Source organism: Acanthaster planci, linkage group LG13 (assembly GCF_054643075.1).
Source record: "Acanthaster planci isolate LZ-2023a linkage group LG13, COTS_SCS, whole genome shotgun sequence".
Lineage (NCBI taxonomy): Eukaryota > Metazoa > Echinodermata > Asteroidea > Valvatida > Acanthasteridae > Acanthaster > Acanthaster planci.
The window spans coordinates 12,319,824-12,334,990 of record NC_141789.1 but is presented as its reverse complement, the minus strand read 5'-3'; the positions used below and the strand labels follow the sequence as shown (position 1 = coordinate 12,334,990).

General features: G+C 45.0%; 1 protein-coding gene across 1 annotated transcript in view; it reads left to right on the top strand.

Annotated features, from left to right (window-relative positions):
* Positions 1–2,245: 2,245 nt before the first annotated feature.
* The window catches only part of LOC110983420 (uncharacterized), a 93,794-nt gene continuing 80,872 nt past the window's right edge, over positions 2,246–15,167 (top strand). Inside the window, exon 1 of the mRNA XM_087144759.1 lies at positions 2,246–2,527. Coding sequence (XP_087000885.1) covers positions 2,342–2,527 — 186 coding nt within the window. The 5' untranslated portion in view covers positions 2,246–2,341. The remainder of the gene's footprint in view (positions 2,528–15,167) is intronic.

The window sequence follows — 15,167 nt, the reverse complement described above, 5'->3', positions numbered from 1 at the left end:
GACTGAACGTTATTCTTGTGGTGTGGAGCAGCCTCACCAACGTGGTTCCCGGCCGAGCGCGTGCGGTGAAACGGAGAAGAGAAAAGCCAGTGAACACTGTGTATGGTTGGAGTAAAGATTGCTGCTGTGTGATTGGTCAATTAAAACAGCATCCAGCCGCACACAGATCAAGGGGCCTGTTTGTTTCACAAGAATCCGGATCACGATCAGTGGTCCCAACGTTGGTTTCGTCCATGAGTTCAATATGCGGGTTCTGGTTTCAGTGGGCCAACTGTTACAACAGAATACTGATCGAGGCCTGGATCCTTTCGAAACAAACAGGCCTATATCTGTTGGCAAAAATCGATCAATTCCAAGACAGACTTCGCTCCCTGGTTCTGCTCTCTCCACGGAGATATAGAGTAACTAGGAGACTGCATCAAGGCGCTTTACTTTGCCTTCACGCGCATGTGCCACTTACGTGAGCTGTCCGTGTGCCTAGCTCTCTCACGCTTAGTAGAAAGTGGAGTGGGGACCCACCGCGTCGTCGATGATTGTTCGGCGTATGTAGTGGGGGGCTTTCAGAGTGCGGCTTTGCCTGGTTGCCAGAGCAAATTGCTCTTGGTCATCAGGGAAGAGTGCATGAGAGGGACACAGATTGAGTGCCCGGTGCAAACAAACCCGGAGCTGCAAAGTTAGTCGTTTATACGATCCATCCGCGTTCTTAGTGTTATGGATCGGAGGTAGACGTGACTGATGTTCTCAGTGCAAATTCATAGGCTTTGGTGAGAGCATTAAAATGGTCCTACTGATCGAAGTGGGATGACATGAGGAGAAATTGGATACATATTTTTGCCGTGGAAAAGGCAAATGTTTTCCTGCTATACGTTCTCGCAGTACGTTCCTAAGTCTTCAAGTTTTCGGAGCTCTGCCCTGTATCCAGGGTCGCTGCATGCTCTCTAGATTTGAAAGAGTGAAAAATCACTCTACTTTGAATGAAAATCACTCCTTTCGACTAGAACTAGAAACAAGACGAATTCGAGTGAAATTTCTTCACTCCATATAGATTGAGAGTTCGCTCGAGGTCCCACACGGAGTGGTTCCTGATCTAACTTTTTCCAATCTAAAATCGATGGACTCTTAACCGTCTAGTCCGTAGTTTCAAAGTTAGGAAGTACCAGCGTGGTGACCGTGATTTTCCATAAAATTCGGCAAAGGAAGCGTAAACATAGTAAATCATGGTGGGTAGGTCATACCGTTCCCATGATTAGATCGCCCACTTTATTCCTCAAGCTAACAAATCTATATGTTTGGAAAGCCGAGAGCGATTGTTCAGATTTGGTTCTAGTAGTACGTGTTAGTATGGAATTCTCAGAGCTTTGTGTAGAGAGAGTAGCACCACCTTAACTTTTTGGAGGCAGAATGGCTGTCATTATGTACACAGTACAGCGTGCAGCTATTGTACCAACTACTATCCGTGTGCAATGGCGTATAGAGGGATCCCAATGCGACGCTTTTAGCATCGATCTGCGCACTTCCGCGTTTGAAAACGAGGCTGTAGGCTATGTGTCGGCTTCAATTCTTAATACGATCAGACGATTGAAAGTAAGGAGTCAAGACACAAAATACGTAACGGTATGTTAAATTCAGACTTTTCAGGATGCAAATTTTTGTGAAAGAGTCTTTCAGGATGACTCGACACGTAAAATCAAAAGACAAAATAACGACAATTGACTGCGAACTAGCATACCTTCGATGGTCGTGTATCTTGTGCAGTGGGCGTGGTTAAAACTGAAGTGGCGTCTCACTTACGAACCGGATACTCCATGTACTGTTTAGCTTCCGCGGGCGCGCGCAACCAAGTTCAACACAGAGAACCTGCGCAGACGGCGCCAATGTGAAATCCCTCTATACATTACGACACGACGCGCGTTATCCAGGGCCGTGTTTCAATACTCAACTTCAGCTCCGTCTCAGGCTTCAACTGTTTTGTTTTGTTTTTTTACTAGCTGACTTCGAAGCTGTTATCGCAGTAATCGGTCTAATAGTGCCACAGAACATCAAATGATATGCAAGAAACCCAAAAATTACAGTAATCCAATGTAATTTAAACGCCTAAGGCACACAATCGGGGATTGGTTTTAAGAACGAAGCCTGATGGCGAGACGGAGACGAAGTTGAGTATTGGAAAACGGTAGTGCATTGCTGACGTGTGTCTAGCGCCCTCTGTTGATTATCCCGTGTTTGAAACTTGGCGGGACGTAAATCAACATGGCGTGCGAACCCAACTCGCACAACACCTTTCCTTTTAGAAAACGAGATTCAGTGTGTTCTCCATGGTGTCTGTAATTTATACCTGGTGATGGACGAATGTACAAGGCTTTTGAAGGCCTATTTGGGATTCATGGGGAAGCTCTCGGCCGTCGGAATTGGAACGTACAACGTACAGGAAGATCATTTGACTGCCGAGACGAAAACGTGGAGGGGAACCTGTTGTGTGACGTTACAGTACAGATCTACCATGGTCACGTGTGGCCACGCATTTTCGGTAAGCGAGAATTTGGTAACATTTTATTTGCTATTTGCTTATTTTAACTAATCCCTGTTTACCCAAATGTGCTGTCCGTTCCTCCCAGTTGGATCGAGGCTACATAATGTGTAGGCTAATAGAGGTAATGCGTAACAAATGAAGTCTCACTGCTATACATTTCTACCCGTTAATGGTAACATATGTGAACCGTGGGCCGGGACGATGTTTCTGGTGATCAAGGGAAATTGTAATGGCCTCTGCTTGCCACATTTTGTTATTAAAGGAACCGTTTCGATTGGCGTGGAATTTTGAATTGCCGTGTAGTATTTGGTGCACAGACTAGTCGGCAAACTTGGAAAAAAACTAGCAGCTAATCAGTTGGGTGCATTTTGTCGCGCAAATGTGTCTCTGAAGATCTTGGCCTGATAAAGTTTCAGAAAATAATGTGGGGTTTTGTCACCAGGGTACGTGAAGTGATAATCCTGCATGGCGTCATTTCGTAATGACGTCAGTTGCTTTCTGCACTGCACTGCCCCACCATTTTTTTTTCTAATTGTCTTCGCGTTCTTTCGAGTAGCTTTTGAATAAAGGGTTGCTTATTTGTTTGGGCGTTTCGCTCCGCAAGTGTGTTGGTGTCACATTACCTTTCATAGGTACTTTGCCTTAATCAAACGGAATTTGTGACTTTTGGACGGTTGCCAATTCACATTCTTATAGCAGTAAAGAATGTCTGGACTACTCAAATACACGGCGCACTTGCTGCCTCGAAAGCTTAAAAGCCTACAGCCGCTCGTGTTGTGTCAGGCAGCGGGTGGTGCCAAAACTTGGCCGCGCCATCCAAACCCCTCGGCTGCCTTCTCACAGGGTACGCAGGCCTGTATTTGCAGTCTGCAGCTTTTCAAATAGAGCCAGGGAAGTGACATTATTGCAGCAACCCGAGATGCGTACACCTCCAAAAGGTGTTTGCGCGGTTGGCCTACACGGCAGCGCTTGGAGAGTTGAATTCTTGCTCGCAACGAGGGGCCTTCAAATGTTTAAAGACAGAATCCACAAAACTGATGTCCAGGGCAGGCAGAACTAAGGATTACATCTTTACCTGGGAAACTAGACATTGCACACATTTGTAGGCATTGATCCCCTCTTAATACGAGGAGGCTTTAGTACGTGCCAACAAGGGCGGTGATTCTTATATATACAGTAGGAGGCTCAGGGCCAAGAAGGGCGAATCTAGACCAGATTTTCAGGGGCAGTGTTTTTCGGGGGTAAGAACTTGTCAACTTCCTTTGTAACGTTACTGTCTGTCTGAGATAATATGAGGCTTAATTTTGGTAAATGTAAACCAAAAAAAAAAAAAGAAAATTACTGTTTGGTTGTCTCCTCGGGAGTTGTTTTTGTGCAGTGTAGGGGGAGATACAGATGGAGCTGTGATTGTGTAGGAAATAGGCGTGGGAGTTCGTGTCTCACGACAGCGTTGGTGCGTGACAGCGCAGGGGTACCGTTCTGCAAGTATTGCATTGGGACAAGTTTGCCAGTGGGGTGCAATCTCGCATGAATACCACGTTCCCGAAGCCCAAGACGACATATCACGCCAGGTGTGAATGAAAAGCAGTCAGTACGACCACCACTTGACGGTTTTTTTTTCAGGTTCAAAATACAAGTTTTATTGGACGAAGCAGAGCTCATGGTGTGTGTTTTTAATGATAATCTCCTACTATGCGCATTTTCTCAGTCTTAATGTGTTTAATACTGCCTCGTAAAAGAGCCAACTGTAATGATTGAACTGAATCACGTGATGTGCGTTTCCCCATCCTCAAATTGTGTTAGTGCAGTTTCGTATATGGAACAACAAATGCAAGACACTATACTTTTCCTAAATAGAAATTGTTCCTGTTGTGCACGGCTGTATATGAGTTGATGTTACACATAGGCTATATGTGTATGTTATTATTAATGCAGCCAGGCTGACAAATTTGGCTTAGAGTCGCCATGAATCGTGGAAGAGGCATACCAAGCCGCATAATCGATCATTTTTACCTGACGTCATTATATGCGTCGATCCCCCTTCTCGGCTGTTTGAGGCTTTTAATGATCGCCGAGTCCGAATGACGACCCAGCTATGCTACGTTGCCGACGACCGTGCGCAGTAATAGGGGGGGGGAGTTGTCGTGGATACACGGGTGTTATAAATATTCCTAGCTCTGCGCTGAAAGGCCGCAGATCCTCGCCCATTAGGGGCAATTTATCTCTGGGACATTGAATTACAGTACACCGGATGCCCTCATTCCTGTCCCGAGTATGCGGTATGCACGTGGACCATGTTGGAAAAATAACAGGCAGCAAGTTTAGTCAGTGCCACGGTACAAATGAAGCTGCAGTCTCTGGCTTGTTGTGTGGCCAGAGAGTCAAGTGACTTTATCGTGCGTGTAAACAGAATGTTGCAAGCATACATCAGTACGCCTGAGACCTGTGGCAATGCTGTATCATCCTGATTTGATGTAAAAGCGAACTTAATTATGTAATAAATAAAAAAGCACTTGAACTCGTATATATCTATATCATTACCATGCTTATTGAGTCTTCGCTGATTTGGATGGCGGCGATCTTAGAATGAGAACTAAACGTCAGATCAGTGTAAGACTTTGGCTCCCGCTTGACTTGGAGCGGAACCTAGATGATTGCATCCCCGGGGGTGTTTTTTTTGCCTTCTTATTAACGTATTCAGTTTGAATTGATATAACACAGTAGATATATTAAGAATCTTAATCCTCGTTTCCAAAGCTGCATTCGGAATAGCAGTAGAAATGTCACAAATCGATTTGTCTACTAAAAATGCTCTAGTTAAAGCTAGGTTGCAAACCCGAAAAGACACTGCACATTAATAAAGCAATCTGAATCATATTTGCCTGTACCTTTAGCCAGAGTATGATAATTGGCAGCACGAATGTGTATGGGGTATTTTTGAAAAAAAAATCACATCTATATTCTCGTATTTATATGAGAAAAGAAAATTGTCACAGCCAAACATCCCAAGTTTTGAGTCAGAATGAGTGTAAAATATTCAGAATACAAAAATTCAAGACTGTACATTTTTGTGAATCGATAGTCAGCGCTAGAACGAGCAGCAAAGGAGTGTCTCTGCCGAGTGATCACATCGCTGAGGTTTTGGTATAACGCGCCAAAGATACGCTGATGTGTGCTGCATAATGATGCTGGAAGTCGTCTCCATTTAAAACAATCATGCACAGATAGGGGTGTTTAGTTTGTCGCGCTCCGTCGGGATGTCAGACTGAAAGAATGCGGCCTGCCACTCATTCTGGAAATCGGATGGGAAAAAAACCGTGTCTTAATTTGATTTTGAAATTAAATTTTGTTCAGCTGTTCTGGAAGTGAAGACCAGCCGCCGTGGCCGTGTCTTTGTATTCCACGTCGTCTTGAGCCGAGCGCTTACCGGTAAGGCGGGCGATTGTGTATACCTAGGTGGGTCGACAACCGGAAATAAATTTGAGGAAATGTTTGGTCGCGTGGCAGAAGAGCCTTCTTGACATTTTGATTTTCAATCGCAGGCATTATATTGTGACACGCGTAGGGTCGATAAAAATCATCCACGGGCCGGTTACAGTGTTGAAATGTACTGCCAGGGGGGGTGTGAAGAGAAAGCTCTTGTGCCTAAAGGCGCCTTTCCATGTGTACGTTTTTTTGGGTGCGTTGCGTACACGTTGTTTTCATGCGTTTTACTTTCATGGACACAGAAATCGACTCCACAAAAGCCTGTTTTCCATAATGGTCGTTTGTAACGCAGACGGGACGCTAAAACGTCATGACGCAGACAGTCTCGGAAGAGAGGCTATGCGACGTCCTTCCACCAAAAATTAAACAAAATTACTTTTTTAGATGACAATGTTGCCTCGTGAAGCCAAACTGACACTCTAGTTTGATGTAATTTGTTAATTGTCAGCTATTTTGTTGACGATTGCGGCTGCATATGCTAATAAGGAGAAAATGGATAAAATGAGTGATACTGAGCGAGAGAAAGATCATTGTACGCCCGTCATGCCAGCGTGCGTGTTTGTATAGGCCGACTCAGCGACTTGACGCAGACAGTCGGAGCGAAGTTGAACCAGGCTCCATTTTGCCGATCCGTTTGGGGCTGGTTTGCGTTTGTGACGACACTTTAGTTTGATAGTTTCCATTTGTCTGTGTTGCAGTTTGCGTCTTCATTGCATTTCTCTCTGCGTTTCTCACGTTGATATGGAAGCCTGGCTTAACATAACACACGTATGCACTGCGTTCGGCCGTCAAATTTGCCCCGGGAGCGATTTTGACGGGTACGCAACGCTTGGCGCAAGTGTGACGTTCACATATGGAAAGGTACCTTAACCCGTGTGCAACGCAGACACGTCAACTTAAATCGGTGAAACCAGACAAGGACAGGCACAAAATCATGTGAAACAGTTGCTACTAAGTATTAACCCCGAGCTGGACCAAGAGAGGGCGCAATTTTCTAAGCAACGAAGGTTCCTTTGGTCGGAACTGCACTTCGCCGATTCATAAACGAAACGGTCATGAAAGGTACGAGTTATACGGTCGCGTCGCTTACCACGTTTCGCGTGTGGCGAGACCTCTGAGAAAGAACTTGTCGGGTCATACTTCGTGACTGACAAAAGATATCTTCGAGTCAAAAGTCAGCGACATATAGTGATCACACAGGAGAATAAAATACTTGACTCTTTGAGATGTCCAGTTACATCGGATAAATGACATAACCAACATATTACAACCAACATGTTCTACGTATGGTGACATGTTGAAAATTATGCAGGCATGCATACGAATGTAACGAGTCAATTAGTGTGTTCGGCAGTACAGTCCTGAGTGTGATATTTGGATGCTTGTGTAGGCAGCCGTGCCACATTTTGAGTTATTTCAAGGCGATGAACTGTTCTCCCATCAACTGGGCCCTGCCGCGCACACCAAAACACCGGTAGGCAATATTCAAGTTGTCACAGCAACATGCAACATAGTCAAAGACGTCACTTCGGGGAATTATTTTAAACGAGGAAGAAATAAATTTTTCCAAATCCAAGTTCGGAGACTTACAAGAGACGCGCCAACACAAAAGAGGACGACACTTGAACTCAGTGAATTGTGATTTAGTCTCCTGTATTTTGTTCGAATCACCGTGAGACCCGATGAATAAGCACGAGGTCATCGTCTAAATACCACCGTCTAGCCAGAGGGCTTGTCATTGTCCACTCCCCCGCGTTACTTCGCGCGAATATACCTGACCTTCTCGGAGCTAATAACGCACGATATGTGCCGCTATGCTACTCGTAGTCTTATTTGGTACAAAAGCCTGCGGCTCAACGCCAGAACATCCCAAAGTAACGTTTCTGATATGCTAAGATAGTACATTTACACGCCGTTGAGGTTGTCCCACCAGTTCGGAAAACACGATCGAGGCTTTGCGTAAATAAAAGAAAAACTCACGAAGGAACCAATGATGCCTACGAGAGATATGACAAGGGACATCCAGAATAAACCTATCGGAAGAAACAAAAGAATGAGATTAAAATGGTGAAGTTTTCCTGAAGCACCGGAATATGTTTGTGCATTGTATATGGAGAAAAATAAGAGCCGGTTGGGCTGAATGCAACAATTTGCTCTTTCCATTATTACAAAGGGTCCCCCTGGGGCTGTGGCAAAATTTCGTAGAGCTGCAGAGTACAGATCATGCTAAGCAAAGCAGAATATCTGCTGAGCACAAAGCAGGTTGCCAACCATATCAGTGTCGTACATCGAGCACTTCCTTTTTGACTGGTTCTTGGGTGATTTTTTGCTTGCCATATAATTCCTTACCCTGGTTGGCGGGGATAACTCGTCCGTTTGAGCTCCTTGCGTTGGACAGGGTCACGATTTTGTGTTTATGTCTGCGCGCTTACTAGGAAATGGACGTGTTAGAAGTTGTTTACTCAATGCAGAAAGGAAAGACGTTCTGTGGACGTATACACCGTCCACAGTCGTTTCAACTTCTCTGAAAGAGGGGTTAAGAGGGAATTCGGGTCGGGGGCTATTCGTTCCGAAAGGAATAGGAGCAGCCAAGGAAACCATACCCAAAAAATCCAGCTTAAAATAGCCGTCACAGTTCCAGAAAAATGTTTTTTTTTCTTAACTGCAAGAAAGCAAAATTCCCAGGGTGGATATGCAACATATTTTTTTTAATTTGCCAGGAAGAGAGAGAACAACATGCCCGACACTGAGACCCCTTTTCGTCCAAATCCCGCCTCCCGGCCGCCGCGGCTTGATACAAATCCCCAAACTTCGTAGGCTTAATGGTATCAACTTGAAAGCACCGACATCTGCGAGGCTTACGAACAGCGTAGCGGCAGTCACGCCCAGCTTTAAGGAGGAGCGCTGACAAGAGCGCGAAAGATAAATTTCGGACATAACGAGATCGGACAAGATACCGGGTGTCCATCAATTTGATCGTAAAACTCACGTATCGTATTTAAAAGAAACAAAACACGACTAACCGGATTCAGAGAGGGAAGATTAAATCGTTCAGAGTGGACCTCGGGCCATGCATCGAGTGCCCGAGATGAGGTCCAAAATAATTGAATTGTAGACACCAGAGGGCTCCCCTCAGAATTTCAAAATTGATATAATATCCAGTTTCCTTTCGATTGAGCTTTTAAATTGTGGTTCGGTTTTGAAACTGCAACATGCGAAAGTTGCCTTTGCAAAATGAATCAGATTAATATCCATAAGACTTTATGGATTCGTATGATTTTATTCATCTTTTTCGTCATATGCAATTTTGTTTTAATAGAACAGCGTTTTTCATGCAACGCAACCTATGCAATGTTTACATTTGTGCCTGCAGTCGGACGTGTTTCGTTTTGCGGTCTTGTGAAAAATTTCTTTCATCCGCCATTTTGTTTGTTCAGACCCGAAATTGATAGCGATCTACGTTCTGCTCTTAGGTGAAACACGCGTTTGATATCATTTCAACTATACTCCCCCCCAAAAAAGGGGACATCACAGAATTCGAAATGATTCAGGAACATTTAGTGCCCAACTGGCAAACCAATCATGGGTAATGAACACTAAGAAACTTGCGCTAGAATACACCAAGCAAATTGTCTACGCTCGCAATAATCTTCCACTTGTCTAAGAAAATAGTATTGACGGAAAGCCAAGATTTAAAATTGGAGGCACTTGAGTGAGAATGTATTGGATATAAGATATCTGTCCTGTCACTAACCTGTGTATCCAACCTCATTTACCTCCATCTATATTGATCCCCCTGGATGATTGTAATTTAATATAGGTTTGTGTAACTGGGAAAATATCCTTGATACGTTTTAGCAGCTTGAAAATGCATTAGTGCGTCATCATGACCTTCACGTTCCGCTATTAGTATAACGGTATGTAGTTTGCACGGTACGTGTACTATCAATTACCGTTAATGCGTACTAGTTTGTGCAAAACTGCATTTTCCGGCGGAGGCCTTGGCACCCCATTTTTGCTACCTCGTAAAAGTGTTAATCACATAGGATCTTGTTTGATTTGGCATAGCTAGGGATAATGCTCAATTGTTGGTCAGTTGGTGAATCGGTTCGCCATTCAGTTGAAGCTGCTTTACGTACTTGAGGCACGAGTCTCAGCTCGTTTCACAACCTAACCCTTACCTTGGGTTCAGTGTCAGCAACGTTTTTCTCTTAATCGTTCAACATACACTCACTTCGTGCCCGTAAGTAGGCAATTTCCTTCTCAATTCTTAGTTCTTGTGAAAAAGGTCGAGTCTAGCTTTCCCAGGCGGCTGGACTTGAACTCCACAGCATTATTATGTCCTTAAGTCGAAGTCGGTGGACCCAGTTCCCGTCCCATGGGACTGCGTCATCGCACTAATGCATCATATCGCACTCTTCGTCCGCCCCTTCACAACAAGGCCACGCCGATGTACTCATGCTAATTTACAAGGCAGAGGGGCTGCCTTCCGTTATTGCAAACTGGTGTAAAGGGTATCAGCTCCCTATAAATACCCCGGTAAATAGGTTAAACGCCGGCCGGTCTTATGGGAAGACTTCTACCATTGGCGGGTAGCAGCAAATTGAGCTAGCTTGCCGGTGCTCCCACAGTAGACCAGGATACGCGCCAAAGGAGTTCGTTGGGGGTTCTATGTAGGTTAAATGATCCCCCGTTGTATAAGCGAGGGTTAATGTTTACACAGGATTATCTAATTTCGATAAAGACTTGTCGGCGGGAGTTTGTGGCAGGGTTTGTGTGTCGGTGTGCTCTTGGTTTTTAGTTGGAGAGGGATGAGAGATGGAGCACCGTCAATTAGGGAAATTGATTGGGGGTTCTATTGGGTGGGGAGTCAAGCCGTATCTGGACTAGAATGTTTAATGGCGGCTTTTGAAAAGCAGCGGACTTTCCTTAAAGGTAGCCGCCCACGGAGTCACTCGTGATATTTTGCATGTTAAAAAGCTGCTCGCTCGGCCTATTCCTTCCCTCCATGGGTAGTCTCTGTTCAAGCGTATTTGCATACTGTAACTAGCTTGCAGTTGTACATCGGTCCCCCTGTTTGCCGAACTGCATGTTTTGCGATATCTGTGCCAATCCTTGTTGAGTTTCTCAGTTATGAGAAGTCGGTGCACTGTGTCTTAGGCCACTCAAATTCCTCAGAGCGTATAAAGGCAGAAAAAAAAAATGAAAATTCACAGATTTTGATAATAGCCCCATTTTTGAATGCCAGTTCTGATGGTGGCGGTGAACAATAACAGTAGCAAGAAGGCAAGCGTTCTTTCCGATTTTTGTGTCCCCGCTTCTCTAACGCGCCAATCGAATGATTTTTTTTCCATCGGACCCCGAATTGTTTTGCCGTCTAGGTCGCGTTGTGCTCAGACGGACTTGAAGAGGAAAATAATTGCCAGAGACCTCGGTGACTGAATTATTTTCACTCCTGTCTGCCAACCGGTTTTGATGCCAAGGAGCCTCATTCGCACCTGCTGTGACGATGCGGGATGAAGGGGCAGGGCAGCTTGGTTGATCTACTTCAAGGTGTGTGATTTTGTAGCCTCGATGTTGACATTCCGTGCTCAGGTATTGCGGCAGAGTGCAGGTACAAAGTCATGGACACGGAAATCAGCCGATCCAAACAAGCTTGTTTTGATGTTCAGTCGGACAGGGTCCCCGCAACCAACTCGCTCGGGACGTATATTTGAGAGGAACAGGCTGTTGTTTTAATATGAAATACAACGCTGTCATTCCTAAATATATGAGGAATTTTTTTCTTTCTGGGTCAAGTGATCTTGGCTTAAAGGTAGTAGTGAAATATTGACATCTGTTTCGCCCGCTTGACTGATGATTTATATACATGGGCATTCATTCGGTCTCCGTGTGGTAAGTTTCTTTCAGGAGGCGAGCCACAGGTCACAAACTCACCTTTGCCACAATGAGTAAGAGCGGAAAGGAGTCGTTTGTCAGAACCTTCGACTGCGTGCGCCTGCTGCATTCTGGGGGCCGGTTCCCTAGCTGATAGTTAGTCATCATTAATTCATGGAGAAACTGATACTGGGAAGGAAAGTTGATCTCCCAGAAGTCGTCTTTTAACGCTTGATTCTATGAAAATGCCGCGATTTTCAGATTTCACGAAATCCTGAGCACAGCGTTAATCAGTGTTTGGTTTAAGTCGCCAAGTACGCACATCAAAAGCATAAACCAAACAGTTCACGGAGGAAACTTACAAATGTGCTGCCACCAAGCGGCCAAGCTTGGCCCATTGCCTCAGAGTAAATACAAGAAGGAGGTGTAGTTTCTCGTTGCTGGGAGGGTTGCTTTTTGTTTGTTTTATTTCCATGAGAGTTAAGAGACTTTTAGAATGCAGAAGTTGTTTGGTACAAATTAATCATCGCTTCGATTCCTCCTGGATGACACCCTTTCGTTTCACTGCAGGGTTGTTATTGTTTTGCTTTTCAAATCGATATTGAAGAAAATCCGCAGTCCCGGTTGCCAACGCGGTCTTGATGAAGGCATCACGATGAAAGCTCTGCAAGGAGAAATGTTGCCTCTCGTGCATCAACAGAAAAAATCTGTGAAGTACGTTACACCGCGCAAGCACGCATGACATCTCCGCTCTAATCCCCTATACAAAAATCGCATTTAGAAGGACCTTGGCTTGCGTATAATTCGACCAACCGGAAACGGTCAAGGAAATTAGCGGGATTTGGTAAAGGCCCTCGGCGGATTTGCCGTTGGAAGACGAGGGATAACAAGTCACGGTCAGGTAGACAGCCGGACAGGCTGAAGCAAGCGCTGTCAACAAGGTCGGGAAGCAGATGCACTTCGCAACGTGCATGTGGGTTGTTATTCGGTGACTTTCAGCGGTGATAACTCTCCCGGACTTCATTAGCACGCATGGCGTATACAATGTGAGGGCTCCGGGGGGGATGGTTGCGCGCTGTATAGAGATGGTTCGCGTTGAAGGGCAACCTTCTTTGTAAATGTCAACTTAAGAAAACACTTTCTTTTGGCAATTAAAGCAGCTAGTAAAGAGATGAAAGTGCCATTACCTGCCAAAAGAAACTAGCAAAAGTAACTAAAGTTCTTAATTATTCATAATATAACAGAAACGGTATTTTGTATTCTGTCTGTACGTATTTCCATATAAATGCTGTTTATTCCTTTGCGGCTGGGGCTGCGGCTAGGTCTGGCCAATTGTATATTGTCTGTATTGAAAAGCAGTGGAAATACTTTTACTTATCACTGTTACCTTAGGGAGGCATTTAACACTTCTGGGGAATTCGAGTGTCTCCGTATAACGTGGGTTTTGGGTCCAAAAAGGAGGCATTTTTGTGTTTTTGCTGCAAGGTTTAAGTATTAGCCAAAGTTTGAATGTGTTAGTTAGGTTTTGTTGTTTTTAAGAGGTCCTGTACGTGCTTCAAAGTGTGTTGGCCTAGACAAGTCGGGTCTTTCCTGGTGACTGGGTTGGGTTGGGCCTGGGCTGGACCAGGCTGGGTTAAATTGGGCCTCGAAACAGCTAAACAGGACGCAACAAGACTGCTTACCCATACGCACAGCTTTTTTTTATTTCAAATATGTGGCTATGACTATGTATGATGCAATGTCCCGGCGCTCTCCGGCAAGCGGAATCCATGAGATATCCACCCATGTGCGGATGCACTTTGGTTTGATTACAGTATCGCTGATGATGGTGTTTATCACATTTAGGGCATGAGAGTGATGCGTTCTCGTCAATTTTTGCACGTAGACCAGTGGCTGCGTTACACATTTTTGTCTCCAGCGGCATGGAGAGTGTCAGGTAGATGCAGTGATTCGTGGGAAGATCAGGAGAAATAGACTGGCTTTTGTTTTGATGTTTGGACAACTGCAGAAGACGTGATTGGTCATGTGGTGTAGTGCTGATCGTCCGTTGTGATGTGGCTGCCCCCGCGCAGCAAGTGTCCATGATCATCCGTGCGTGCAGATTTCCCTCTTGACCTCCGGATTTCGACCAATTGGCGCGATTTTGTCATGTTTTTGACAAAGCCAATGATACCGTCACTCCTAAAATTGCGTTTAGCAATTAAGAACAGTCTTGCAGTCAGACGTGCATGGCGCTGGTCCTCAACAGCACGGGTTGTTGCGGAGTGTGTGGGATCCATTGATCAACGGGTGATACTTGGGCTATCACTTAATTGCCTTTTCCTCTTTGGCATCTTTGTAATCCGAAAAAAATACCAGTCAAAGCATTCAAAACTTCATAATTGGCACATCGAGGCCCAGTGGCCCTCTTCAAAGAAGAAAAATTTAACATAATAGGGTGTGTACCATTCTTTGTGGACTATTTGAATTTCCTCCCTCCCCAAAAATGTAAAGATTCCTAAAACTGAGCCTCAACCCTCCTTAGGGTCGTAAAGGTCAATCTTCAATTCCTCCTCCCAAAAGGGATTTACCCCGAAAGGGAGAATAAAAACCCCACAACAAAAGAAAAAAGTCCCAAATGCTTCTCGATATATACACAGTACAGCTTTGGAACTCGGCTTTTCTTTCAAAATTTCCCTATAGATTTGAAAGAGTTGTTTGCCGTACATACACACCACGTGCTTTCAATATAGAAACTAAACTCAAACTTAAAGTATGGACCAACCTTAGACGTGACGCCCGTATCGAGATACGCAGGTATCAACAATGGTATGAACAATGAATGAGTTCCTTCGTGACGTAAACGGCTCTTCTGCCAGGTTGTCCTCTCTTCAAGAGCGCGCCCCAGGTGGCATTTGAGATGAGGCATGCCCTTTCAGCAAAATCTAGGCCCAGCTGTCCCACCGCCCGTACCCTGCGTCTTTGAGCAAGATTTAGCCCACTTTAGCCCAACCCTTTCTTTTGTCTCCGAGTTCGGCGCCCGGCTTGTTGGTTGACTGGGGGAACACAGCGCACTTTCGCCTTGATTGCCGATATTGCGACCGGGCACACCCCCGCTGTGGCACGTTTGCGTCCCAAAGTACATTCCTCAAACGTTTGGTGGGAGTTTCACGTTACATTTGATGTGTGTCGCCAAGGCAACTGGTCGACACGGTGTTACTTTTCCCCTTGCCAAAGTTGTCAAAGCCACTTGTAACGTGTTTATTTTGCAGTCAAATGTTGTGGATCTTTTCAT